Here is a 13,397-nt window from a genome sequence, read left to right on the forward strand (position 1 = left end):
ATGCTGGAGTCGAGATGAGACGGGCCAGTTTACACCGCTGCAACTTTTCCCTGGAACGTTCTAAAACAGTTCGCCGGTCTCGTTGCGAATCATCGGTGTAAAACGGGTTTAAGAGTATACCAGAACCAGACACACCAAATAATAACACAAACACAATAGCACTGGTTCCAGTGATTCCAGCTCTGGGATAGGTGTCTCACCCAGCACAGGACTGCAGGCACGCCAGCATGGTGGCCAAGGTCTCTGGGGGCAGCTGGGCACTTTTGGGCTGGTCCTTGTCTGGGGCCAAACCGCCCATGATGGACGGGCAGCGCCTCTTCAGGAACGTCACACACGCCTGGATAAAGGGCTCCTGACACACACACACACAAACAAAAGCACATATTATAGACTATGAAGAAGAAAAAAACAGGGAACACTGAACAATTACAATTCCCAAAACAACACATTTAACGTTATCGTTGGAGAAAACTAGTTATTAACCATTATTGATCCTTTCGGAATACTTTTTTTTGGAAATAAATCTCTGTACCAACATCAATTTGAGGACTCACCCCGTGCTCTCTGATTTTGTCAGTCAGCCATTTGTCAAGTTTGAGGTATTCACGGCGAGAGGCAAGTGCAGCAAGGTCAATAACAAAGGCAAAGGGAGTACCGTTCAGCAGCATCGATAGAGACTGGAGGACAAACAAACAATGGCTTAGTGACCATCGTGATGCCATGCCTGCATGTCACAGTTCATCGTGATGTCACAGTTCATCGTGATGTCACAGTTCATCGTGATGTCACAGTTCATCGTGATGTCACAGTTCATCGTGATGTCACAGTTCACCGTGATGCCATGCCTGCATGTCACAGTTCATCGTGATGCCATGCCTGCATGTCACAGTTCGGGTACAGCAAAAAATGTGATTAATTTTCAAATGTGCCGCCTTTTTAGTCCTAGTTGGCAAACCCACCACAAGCAACCCACACCAAGAGGAAGAATATAGAACAGTGCTTTTTAAAACCATCACTTTTCTCCCTTCGTTACTACATTCATCAACTTCTCAGCCTCCCGCTGAGGTAGGCAAAAAAAGATACAAGGAGGAATATGAAACTATCAGATCCTTATTGTTGTTGTGTCAAAGTATATTTGTAAAAAGTATATTTTCTCATTGACCGACCACGCGTCGTTTCAATTAGCATGAACCTCAGTCATGTGCATTGTCCTCCTTAAAGCGTTTAATGATTGCTCTATCGTTATGGAGGTATATCGGGTCAACGATGGATCTGGTTCCTAAAAGGAATCTGACTTAAGCCGAAACAACAAGAACCATCTCAGAACAACTCAGTCTCCATTCACCTGGACTACCAAGCAGCGGCGTATGAACTGCTCAGACTTGTCAACAAGGCACAACCCGAGATGATAAGGTATCTTGGGTAATACCACAAATGTGATGTTGCCATTCAAATTCTACCGTTATGGATTGCATAATGCTAGTAAACCTTCAATAACTCCTGTGTTTTTAATTACAATCACAAATTGTACAAAGCTTACGTTCATGGCTTGAAAAGTCATACTCAAGATTCTGAATATATACCTAGAATATACTGTATATAGCTTCTAATTTGGTGTTTTAAGAGAACATCGTCCCTAAAAAAAAGTGATTACATATACACCTCAACTAGTGGTAGAACGAACACATTACATTTCCGTTTAGCTTGGGTGAAAAGTTCAGAGTTGCCTTGGCATCACATTGCCACAAACCTTCAAGTCCTGGGCCACATCGAGGATGCGGGACAGCTTGGCCTGGTCGTACTGTTCCCCTCTCATGTACCACTCAGCCATCGAGTGCATGATGAGCTGCCGGATGGAAGGAGACTGGCCCTGAAAGACAACCAGCAGCATTCAGAGGCTACACAGAATACAGGTGGACAGCAAGCTCAGGATAGATAGGCTGAGAGAAATAAATAACCCTTGTGACTATATTAAAAACTATCTGCAGCAGAATTTGTTGCCACAACAAGCATTATCAAAAAGATCGTTCGTACGCACAGATTTGATCCTAAATTGGGCACGTAAACAATTAGAATATTTCCCACTTGTTCTTAGGTGAGAGCAAAAGGTAAGAGTGCCCTGGACCTCACAAACCAATACGCACAAAAGCCAGCTTAAGTTTTGCGCAGTGAAATATGAATGATGAAAAAGCAATTTACATGATAAAACACGAGACTCACTCATTTGACACAAATTCAGAAAGCATCTCTCCTGTTTTTTTTTCTCCACACGACTCCATCTCCATCCCAAAATTAACCTTCTGCCACTACGAAATAACCGCGGGATGTTTGTATTCCTGGGATTGGGAGAAATCTTTGTGCACATTTACTAAGGGTAACTGTCCGCTGTTTGACAGGTCAGGGACACAACATGACATTTAAAGCGGTTTTCATGGCGTTAAAGTTGTAGGTTTATTAGCGGTGAACGGGAGCGTTACGCGCAGAGAAAGCGGAATTTCCCAGAGACTTTGTCCTCTTTTTGGGAATATTTTCGAAGGTAGAGAACAGTGAAACGGAGGAAAATGTTCTACGAAACTTTAGTTTCAACAGCTTATTAGTTGACATTCAACTGTTGCGCTTTTGTCTGTAGATGTTTAACAGATACTGTTTGGCTTTCGTTCCACAAACTTGATTCTCATCACATGAAGCTACTAAATAACAACATTTTTACAAAGTGAATGGTATTATTGAATGTCATCGAATAAGCTGTTGAAATGTTACAGATACTCTGTAGACTTGGTAGGCGGACTATCCAAATAATGCGTTACTCAATTATTTATTAATTTGTTGACACTTCAAAATGATCTATAATAATCACAATTATTATAACAACAAGATCATCATCTAATCTATAATAATCTAGCCTAAATGACAACAAAAATGTGACCAATATGCCTGCACACAGACACACGTTTCATGAATCCCACGTAGGATTTGATTATTTTCCTATTATTCCTTTGTAGAAGAACAAATAATCTAAGAGAAAAACGAGAAAAGATTCCTGAATGAGGCCCATTGATTGATTGTGCCACCTACCTGTCCATGCCAGGCGTAGTGCAGGATGATGGCAGAGTTGGGGTGGTTGCCCAGGAAGATGGGCATCAGGGTAGATATGAGCTCGTGGCGCAGGGTGTGCCAGGAGGTGGAGATCTGCAGCAACGCCAGCACCAGCATGTCAGGGCAGTGCTTGATGGGGAAGCTGAACAGCTGCTTCACCTGCTCATACTGGCCCACCTCAGACAAGCGAAGCAGGCTCTCCACCAGGTCCAGGCTTTTCCTGTGAAGGGGGGCAGTGTTTGACATGTCTAGTGAGTCCATCAGAATTAAAACAAGCACCTCAATGGATTTTCCTTGCGATGACGAGAGGATGAGAGAAAGATGTTTTACGAGGTTTAACGTTACGATGACACGTACGCAAATATGGATCAAACGCGGACTTAACACAGTGCAAATGCCTCGGTAGGCTGATGTAGTGGAGGACTGGATTTGTGTGATTCATAAAGACGCAAGGGCCGTGTTGACAGAGTCTGGTGCGGACTGGTGTGTGGAGGGGAGTAAAAAAAACACTGACGAAAGCAAAGCGTGTGATTTGCAACACAACACTGTCCTGGCGCACGCGGCGACCCGGCTGAGGGCAGCATATGGTCTTTTGGAATCTGTACATAATGCAACAAATGTTTATGTATTGTATAATATTGAAGTGTGCCTTATTACTTTTTCAAACTAGTAATAATGTATCTCAATTCTGAAGTGTGCCTTTATTACTACTATCAAATTAGTAATGATGTTGTAATTTCCACTACTGTCTGATGTGAACCAAAGTGCCCTTCTGGGACATGTATTAAACTGATTGATTGATTGATTGACACTATAAACAATAGACAAACAGACATTTTCTATCGTGAAAACGAGGTTTGTTTTTTGACACCAATTAACTCTGGAGAAATGGTCTGTCTCGTGTTTCTCACGTACAGCATGATTGGCTATGCAATCTGCAACAACAAAGCAATATCTGCAATCCCCCGATCGCATATTTGAGGTCAAACTCTGCCGATTCTGATCGCGTGCCGATCAATCGGTGCACCTCTACATATAAGTGTAATTTTTACGTTAAAAAAGAGAAAAGTATAAGTGTTCCATACCAGGTGGCGATTTCCCTGTTGTCGTCTTCTGGTGGGGCTTTCAGGATGTCAATGGCCACTGTGTGGCATGGGTAATCAGCAAAGCAAAACACTTCTGGGCTCATGAGGGAGTGCTGGATGAAGGACAACTGAAGAAGGAAAGACAGCAAGGAGACATTTAGCGAGCGATTTGCAGCAAAGCACCATTGCAGCAAATGCCATCAAGATCAATAACCACAACTGCATTGTGTCCACATGTAGAAATCACTTCCTACTTGACAGTGAGCGCAGTTAGTCTCAGTTGTTATTTGTGAACAACAAAGGCGAGTTTTCCACTACAATTATACACTGAATTAAACACAGACTTTGGTGAGTTACCTGTCCTTCGGCGTGTTTCCATGGCCGATAGATGAGGTCAACGGGGAAGACCTCCATGCCCAGCCCCCTCTGGATGCCATACACCACTATCTGCAGGCCTTTACTGTCACGGATCATAAAACCAGGGTGGTCCAACTCGTATGTCACCTCTTTGAAGTTCAGATTGGGATTCTAGGACACAAAGAAAAACTGTCAGACCAGCAGAAATGTGACTAGCTTTTGAGAATAAGCTGAGGCAAAAAGGATTGTCACGCCTAGTCGCCTACCGTTAGGCTGGCGGAGATCAGAGGGACCATATTATTTAACACATGTATAGGCATAACATTTTGCGTGTGACATCACGATGTGGGACTCAAACACGAAAGTGTAGTTGTCCGTGAAAGTGAAATAATATTGACATGAAACCTGAATATCATTTGAGTTACGCAAAAAATGCTAGTGCAGATTTCAGATGTGACTCACCACTTCTTTGACGACGTCGATGAGAACCTCAACATTCCAGGTGTGTGCTTGCGAGCCGTCGCTTTTGTCCTTACCATCACTCCAGATGCCGCTTCCTGGAGCAGAGATGGACTGCAAAAAAAAAAAAAAAAAAAATGCACAGACAGGAAAACAAAAATAAATAAAATGAGTTCATGCAATGTGGACGCCATACACTTAATTCACCCCTCTGAGACTAAAATCATGGGTAGGCCTAAGCAGGTTGCAGTGGAACCTTTTGATTTGTAGCGTTTGTGTGTCGTCACCAGCTTAGCCAAGATGTTGGGAGTCATGGGAAATTGTGAATGTATAATCAATATCTTTGGGTTTGATACTTTAGGCTGTTATTATATTGACAGAACAGGAGACGGAACAGGTGGTGAGCCTGAAACTAGCACTAAGTTAAATGTTGACTTGTCCCCCGCCCTGAAGCAGCTTACCTGTAGTGGGATGCCATCTGCCAGGCCAGAGTGGGTACGAGCCATCATGCCCAGCACCCGGGCTACCTGGCTGGCAGTCACCTCTCTCACCCCATACTGAATGATTATGTTTCTGCACTCATCAAGACTGGGAAAGACACAAGGACACACAGATCAGTTCGTGCTGGTCAACCACAACTTGAACATTCCCACATCAAGTCTGATGACATACATTTGTTAATATACACAACACAATTTGGTATATATACCTTGGTTTTAGCTTTAAGGTTTAGTATATTAATTATATTTCCATTGCAAATCGAAATTTGCTTGCGTTACTGGCAAAACATGTTAACTGTTCAATTTCACCTTTCACAAAACTATGAAATTATATCTACAATTAGGTTCACTGAAATAATAAACGATAAAACAAAACCTCACCTTGCACAGAAGCCATAGCCAACTTCCTGCATGAATTCTGCAAGAGAACTCTCCATCATGGTCTTAGCTAACTCTCCCGAGTCTGGCAGGATCCTGTCCATGAGAATGTCCCGTTTTTCCGGGTACAGCAGTGGTGCAAGCACCACAGGGCAGCGCTCCTGAGGGAAATCTGAAACACAACACAAACTTCAATCAACAAATATGCCACTGGAATCTTTTGACAATTCTGCCCCACAGACCATTTGAAAACACAGATTTTTGTTTCCTTGATTCTGCCGCCGATTCGGAGTTCATCTCCCTTACCTCTGCACAGTGTCTTGATGAACGCGCCAATCTGATCCTGCCCTACACCACTGGCTCCCTTCTGGCCAAACAGTAGATGGGAGAGGAGCAGGTGCAGGACCTCTATGGCAATGTCCTGGAAGCCACCTTCCTGGTTCCCTCCGAGATCCGCGTCCACGTATGACCGCAGGAGGTCCGGGAGCTTCTGCTTGATGAACTGTGCCGCTGAGAAAGAGAGCAAAAACAAGCCATGAGGAAAAGGCACCCTTATTTTCCTGCTAGTTTCTTTATAATACTGTGCTGTTGTTGTTAATGAGCCAATGTCAAAAATTCTTCTGTCCTAGTTTTCCATTTTCCATCCCCCCACCTCCCACAACGTTGCTACTATCACCCAAGTGTGTGGTCATCCAGTGGCAAATCAGGTCATTCAGGCAGACACTCCACTCCTCTATGCCTGTACGCCAGCAAACTTCATCAGTTTAAAGTACTAGAGAACATCCTTAAATATAAATATAAATCATGTGTTGATGTATCGAGCAGTACGCAAGTGAACTTTGCTTGTTGCTTGTTGAATTGCAGTTCTTGATGCGGTCTCAGAACAAGAAATGAGACATTTTAACTGGCTTGGCTCTGTGCCAGCACATTTCAAACGCATCGCTGTGCAGTCTGGTGAAACTAAGCCGTGTGTAGCACCACACATCTCCTGTTCTCAATCATGATAGAGGAAACGTCTCAACTGCTAGATCTGTTGATAAAGAGTTAATTGATTACATGAGCAAATATGATTTCCTTCAAACATTCTAATCTAGTTTCCGTTTGGAGACTGTAGTATAGCATTACAGTATATAGACTGTAGAGACGATCTTCCAAGCACATTTGATCTGTGGATTACTTCAAAGGTTCGATGGGTGTTATTTTGTCCCCTTTATGCTTCAACTTCCATGTAGAATTCACTGACATGTTTCTTTACAGCACTATGCTGCCAACAGACCGCTGCATTTGCCTGTAAAACCCAATGCTACAAGTCGCCATGCTACCCTCAATGTTGGCCTGGCGATCTTTGGATGTTGGATGTGTCGAGCCCCTTCCACTTCATCATGCATCCGTTTCTTGTATTTGGCATACCAAATGCAACCTTCACAACTCCTGATTTATGTTGATGAGCCAGAAACTTTACATTTCCTGATTTATGTTGATGAGCCAGAAACTTTACAACTCCTGATTTATGTTGATGAGACAGAAACTGCTGTCAAACAGGATGCTAGAATTGATATCACACACACAGCTCACTGAATTATGATAATTAAATCCCAAGCACTTATTCAGTCTGGTTTACATCATTTCAGAAGTATATTCCGATTATCTATGCCTTCCAGTTTCATTCTCCTATCAATTTTAGTATTCAATTTAGGCCTGCACGATATGAGGAACATCTGCGATGTGCGATAACATTGTTCAATATAGCGATGACGATACGACTTGCGATAAATAAACAAATATTAAAGTATGCATATTAGCTATACAGTTCCTATGTCTTTCTGCTTTAATAATGCTAACATAGACCCCAAACAGCCTATGCCCACTGAATAAACAAATGAAATACACACTGACTCTAGCTGAAACTACACACAGCGTGTTTGGGCTTTGGCAGAGGGGTGGAGCACACTGTTGCAAGGGAAAGGTGGACGCTGGATTTACAACACAAGACAAAATGATCACACGCTGAGTGTGAATGCATGACGCATGTAAATAAAACCACTTTTGTTATTCATTGCATTTCAGGCAGTCTTTGCGATGTGTTTATTGCGCATGTTCATATTGCGATGACGATGAAAATACGATTAATTGTGCAGCCCTAATTCAATTGATTACTTTAAAAGCAATAATAGCGTTGGCACCTGCTCATGTTGCGGAGCTTTTAATCGCAGTACAGAAGCATAAGATGGATAAGTAAAACACTGTTGAAAGCCTATAATATTAAAAAACATGAGGTGATCTATAGGGCTATAACAATGTTATCAGTTACATCGCTGTACAGCTTGGACAACACATTTATGCTGAAAACAAGGTCTGCTTGCTAATTATTCATAGTGGTTCTAGAACACTGCTCAAGTGCCTAAATGCAATGTACTCCACAAAGAACCACGACCACATATCTAATGCCACAAAACACTTCTGTTGCATTTATCATTTCTATGATGACCCATTATGTGATGCACCTAAAATGTCCTACACCATCATTGTCCTACACCATCATGTGATGCACCTAAAATGTCCTACACCATCATTGTCCTACACCATCATGTGATGCACCTAAAATGTCCTACACCATCATTGTCCTACACCATCATGTGATGCACCTAAAATGTCCTACACCATCATTGTCCTACACCATCATGTGATGCACCTAAAATGTCCTACACCGTCATGTGATGCGCCTAAAATGTCCTACACCATCATTGTCCTACACCATCATGTGATGCACCTAAAATGTCCTACACCGTCATGTGATGCGCCTAAAATGTCCTACACCATCATGTGATGCACCTAAAATGTCCTACACCGTTTGGTTATTTGTGCCAATCATTCAGAATATGTGACACTCTACTTGATTGACTTACCAAAACCTCGGAGGTCTGCGTTGCTGGAGTTGAGCAAAGCAAGGCCAAATATCACCTGGGAAACAAATGATTGGTGACAATGTGACATGTTCTCATATATCAGACAGATCATCTTTAGAATAACCACATGCTTCATTTTGACTTTAGAATGTTGATATTGAGGTGCGATCATTACTATATAAAGCCCGTTGCAGGGCCGAGCTTACCTCTTGGACCTTGCTGAGTTTAAGAACTTTACTCAGCTGAGTAAACAGGTGGGCCGATGGCTTCAAACTCTGAAAAGACAATTGAGAAGCAATATTATTTCAATGTTGAAGAAATGTGAATTATATATTTTCTTTCCCCTTTAACTCATACACACCTACCAAAATGAATTTAGCCAAACTGGGTGTCCAAATGAGCAACACCGTGATTTGTAAACTGATATATAGTGGGATGCTTCGGTCAGATGGCGCAGCAGGCAATGAATTCATATCTGCGTTCAAATTTTTGTTCACTCTTACAATTGTAAGGGAGACACTGAACACGACGTGCTCACTCACACACAGAGACTTTGCATTCTTAATATAGGATGCCCAAAAAGCGTTTACTTGAAAGCTAACGTGTTCAAGTACTGTAAATGCAAACATTTTTCTTCCAAAACTGTTAAGTGTGAAAAAACAACAACATATAGATGAATTGCACCCTTACCTTCTGGTAGTGCAGGGGATTGTCAATGGTGTAGCATAGAGTAGAGATAAAGTTTGGCTTTGAGATCAGCGACACACACTCCTGGATCAGAAACTGTGTCTTGGGCAAGTTGAAAAACAAAAGGTACCGGGGAGAGGAAGAGAGTAAAGAGAAGAGAGGCAGGTGAAGAACAAAATAAGACAGTAAGTCATGAACAAGAACCACCAGGGAAGAAACAACAAGCTATTCAGATTCACTTTTCTACTCAATCCAAAGAAAATCCAATGTCTGGTATGCCATTCATATGAAGCTGCATTTTCATGAACATCTATGGTTGAGAGGCTATTTGCGGAAATAGTTTGGCTTTGTTGGAGCTTTAAATGCAGCGTCCATGGCAAATCTCTAGAGCAGTGGTTCTCAAAGTGGGGTCCTTGAGGGGGTCATGAACAAAAAATGATTTTCACTATAATTCCATCCATAAGTAAGACAATGACAGCATGTATGACTATTTTGATCATGGGTTTTTCTGTAGGGGATTTCTGTAATAAAACATCTTAAATCAAAACCCTTATCAGATGTTTGTATTTGCCAATATTATTATTATTATTATTATTCTGGGAAGTTGGACTTCCCATGGATGAAAATAAACCAAACTTTGCACAAAGGTCCAGTCCCATGCCAAACTTTGTCGATGCGAATTTGGCGCCAATAGTCCTGATGGTGGCGCTACAGCGACCGTCTAAAGTTTCAAACTTTGAAAAATTCATCACAAATCAGGCATACGTGTGACGGCTTTGCAACTTTCACCCAAAAAATGTGGGCCCAAGTGAGGAGAAACTTTTGTACACTGCAACCTATGGTCAATTATGAAGTCCAAAGACTGCAAAACTTCCGCATCTGCATCGTTAGACTGTCCTACACAAAAATCTGATTTTTGATTGATAAACAAATGAGCCCAGTGCATGAACATTTTTTTATGTAAATGGTACTGTAAACAGCTACTGCAAATTCTTGCTAAATAAAGCTAAAATCTTCACACAAAAAATGGGCAAGATTTTGCTGTCACAGTAGTTGAAGTGTGCAAAATCTCAGAATTGTATCTCTAAAACTGGATTTTTGACAGTATTTTGAATTCTGCCCTCATGTACAGCCTAGAGCATCGATGCCTTCGCCATACTGGAGAAAGGAGGGACATGCCCTCACCATCCTGGGCAAACACACACACAAACACTTATGATGTCATCAGTGATGTCACTTGAGCAATTGTGACATCACTGATGATGTCACCAGTGCCCGGTCACGACCCATTGCTGCGCAGCAGCTATCATTTGTGTCAGTTTAGGGGTAGTCTCTCCCCAGACTCAAATATTACGTTGAATCGCTGCGCTCCGCATACTACATAAGTGAGTCTGTGCCAGTTAACTGCCACTGCTGGTTTTGAAGGTGGGTTGAAATTGAATGAGTGACAGGTCGTAGCACCGATGAGAGCAAATGTGCTGCGCCTCCCGTGTTGTCTGATCGCAAAGTCGTTACTGATTGGAGAGGACTGAAGCCATCACTGGCATATGACTGGCCAAGTGAACGGTTCCCTCCCATAACCAGCCCTCTGAGGGAAAGTGTCCCAGACCCAGAGGGAGCTCTGCAGCATGCAGTAAGTAACGTAGGGTATCAGCGTAAGAACTCTCATGGGTCTGGCGTCGAGACTAGTTTAGGGGTCCTTGATATGAAAAAGTTTGAGAACCATTGCTCTACACAGTATGAAAAGTTGATTGGATAAAAAGCTTGGACAGACAAATGTCAACCCAAGTTGCTGAAAGTCGAACATAGAGGGCAAACACAATTATCAAGATTCCTCATCAAACCAATTCTAATAAAGATACTAGAAATATACAGCTCTATTGGTTTATGAAATTGCTGACTGGCCTCCAGGCACAGTGGGTCAAGTTTACTACAATCGTCACTAATGATTAAATGAATGAATGCAAATCCACAAAATAATAATAAACTAGATGTGTTTGTTTGTTTCAAAGGCTGTTTAATGTTGCAAAGTGCACTGGTTTACATTACTCTGGTACTTTCATTGGCTAAATTCCCAAATGCTGGTTCCTGAAATGCCTTTCCCAGGGTATGGAAAAATTGTAATAATGCAGTAACACTTCCGACCCAAATCTATTGGAAATTTCCTGATTAATCAATGTGTTTCTAATCCAAAATTACCTGATGGAAGTCCTTTCCGCTACTTTTACCATCGCCACTGAAATCCACATGAGAGAAGAGACAGCGTAGTAGATGCCTGTCTGCCTCGGGACCGTGACGATTCACAATCTGAAAGTAAGACGAGGAAAACGTCACAAATGTTTGTCACTAGAAGTTATTGGAATACACTGCTCGTAAACTATGAGCTCTTTGCGGATTAGTGTGAATAATGTAATGGACGTCAGCATTGCTACTTACATGCTGTATTTCCTGCTGGCTGGCTCGGTAGTTTTTCTTCGTTAAATTGTCCACCAGGTAGCTGATTTGAGACAAAGCCAGCGAGAGCGAATCAAGATTCATTGCTGGATGGGGCGGAAGCAGGCGGCCGAGCCCGGCGCAAAATCACCATTATTCCCCTTTAGTCACTTCAGTGATAGGTTACTTCTCCTCCCCCCCCCCAAAAAAGTGTGAAAAATATAGACGTCCAAATGATCGTTGTTGTTAGTGGCTCCTGTAGCTACTAGGTAGAGTCCTTCAGTTTAAAATCAAGTTCAGCATCTGCAATAATAAGAAAACAAAGATGGTCAATATGGTTGCAATCAGAACAGGTTGTACAATGCTGTGGCAAATTAAATAAAAGGAAGGAATTGGTGGTTAATTGTTCAAAATATGGTGCAAATAACGAATGAGTGTTACTTTAATGCTGAGAGTAAATATTAGCCATTGACAAGACAAAATACTATGACAGGCTTTGAGGCCTACTTGCATGACTGACCAACCAGAGGCGCACTGAAAGACATTCTGCATATATCTTCCGACCATTTATCTGCATAAAACGACCACAGATTACAGTCACTATGAATCAGAGAGCCCACTGTCATATTTTCACGCACATGTTGTAAAGTACACACTTCCGTCGCCAGTAGCTTGTACTAGGCCTCGACCCCAACACCTGGCGCACCGATTCAAAGCATACTAACGTTTAGCTAACCAACCTATCCGTCGCAAATAACATTACCGTTATCTTAACTTTGTGGATTGATGTACATGCGCATTATGGCCCATAATATGGGTATCGTGGTCAACTTTGCTGCTAGCCAACATTTTGTAAGTTAAGTTGACGGAGACCCTATTGAAACAAAGAGCAAGCTAACGCAGCTGATGTTATCCGCAAGCCATAGGCACATTGCGGAACGTTGACGGGACTCAGCTAATGTTACAAACATCTTAACGTTAGTTTATAGCAAATGTCGCAATACGGGAACTGAACTCATGGCGAGGACAACATTTGCTCACGTTAACGTGACTCGAGACAGTTACGCTAGTTAACGTTGGTTATGGTTAAGCAGCCAAAGTTTACGTTAGCCAACCTGTTTATAACAAGTCACGTTAACTAGCGTTAACTATTATTTACACTGCTACAAACGGCCACTTACACGCTACATGTCGCTCTCTGGAGATCCGTGTTATTTTCACATCCCTAGCAAGCTACATAGCGTAATTTACTCGTGATTAAGATGTAGTTAAGATGTAACGTTAGTAAGTTACTAGCTAACCAATGCTACCATTATGGTTGTGTTAGCTAGCCGTAACGTTAGTATTATTTGAGTCCGATTGAGGCTGACGCGTGTTGCCAAAACCATCACAGTCATATTTAATTTAATATTTATATAAGGGTACTGACCATCAAGTTGGTCAGCACAGTTAGCTCTTCTTTGACCGTGACACAAGTAGAGGCCGTGAGCTTGAAG

The 13,397-nt window shown here is 42.1% G+C and overlaps 1 protein-coding gene across 1 annotated transcript in view; it reads right to left on the bottom strand.

Moving 5' to 3' along the window:
- The window catches only part of cnot1 (CCR4-NOT transcription complex, subunit 1), a 37,420-nt gene that overhangs the window by 23,489 nt on the left and 534 nt on the right, over positions 1–13,397 (bottom strand). The window contains exons 2-16 of the mRNA XM_083654228.1: positions 11,905–12,204; positions 11,668–11,775; positions 9,472–9,570; positions 8,988–9,056; positions 8,782–8,836; positions 6,182–6,385; positions 5,879–6,047; positions 5,459–5,585; positions 5,001–5,111; positions 4,539–4,709; positions 4,182–4,309; positions 3,076–3,316; positions 1,751–1,870; positions 555–677; positions 201–352 (exon numbers count right to left, since the gene is read on the bottom strand). Coding sequence (XP_083510354.1) covers positions 201–352; positions 555–677; positions 1,751–1,870; positions 3,076–3,316; positions 4,182–4,309; positions 4,539–4,709; positions 5,001–5,111; positions 5,459–5,585; positions 5,879–6,047; positions 6,182–6,385; positions 8,782–8,836; positions 8,988–9,056; positions 9,472–9,570; positions 11,668–11,775; positions 11,905–12,006 — 1,979 coding nt within the window. The 5' untranslated portion in view covers positions 12,007–12,204. The remainder of the gene's footprint in view (positions 1–200; positions 353–554; positions 678–1,750; positions 1,871–3,075; positions 3,317–4,181; positions 4,310–4,538; positions 4,710–5,000; positions 5,112–5,458; positions 5,586–5,878; positions 6,048–6,181; positions 6,386–8,781; positions 8,837–8,987; positions 9,057–9,471; positions 9,571–11,667; positions 11,776–11,904; positions 12,205–13,397) is intronic.

This window comes from Poromitra crassiceps (genome assembly GCF_964638095.1).
Source record: "Poromitra crassiceps genome assembly, chromosome: 18".
Lineage (NCBI taxonomy): Eukaryota > Metazoa > Chordata > Actinopteri > Beryciformes > Melamphaidae > Poromitra > Poromitra crassiceps.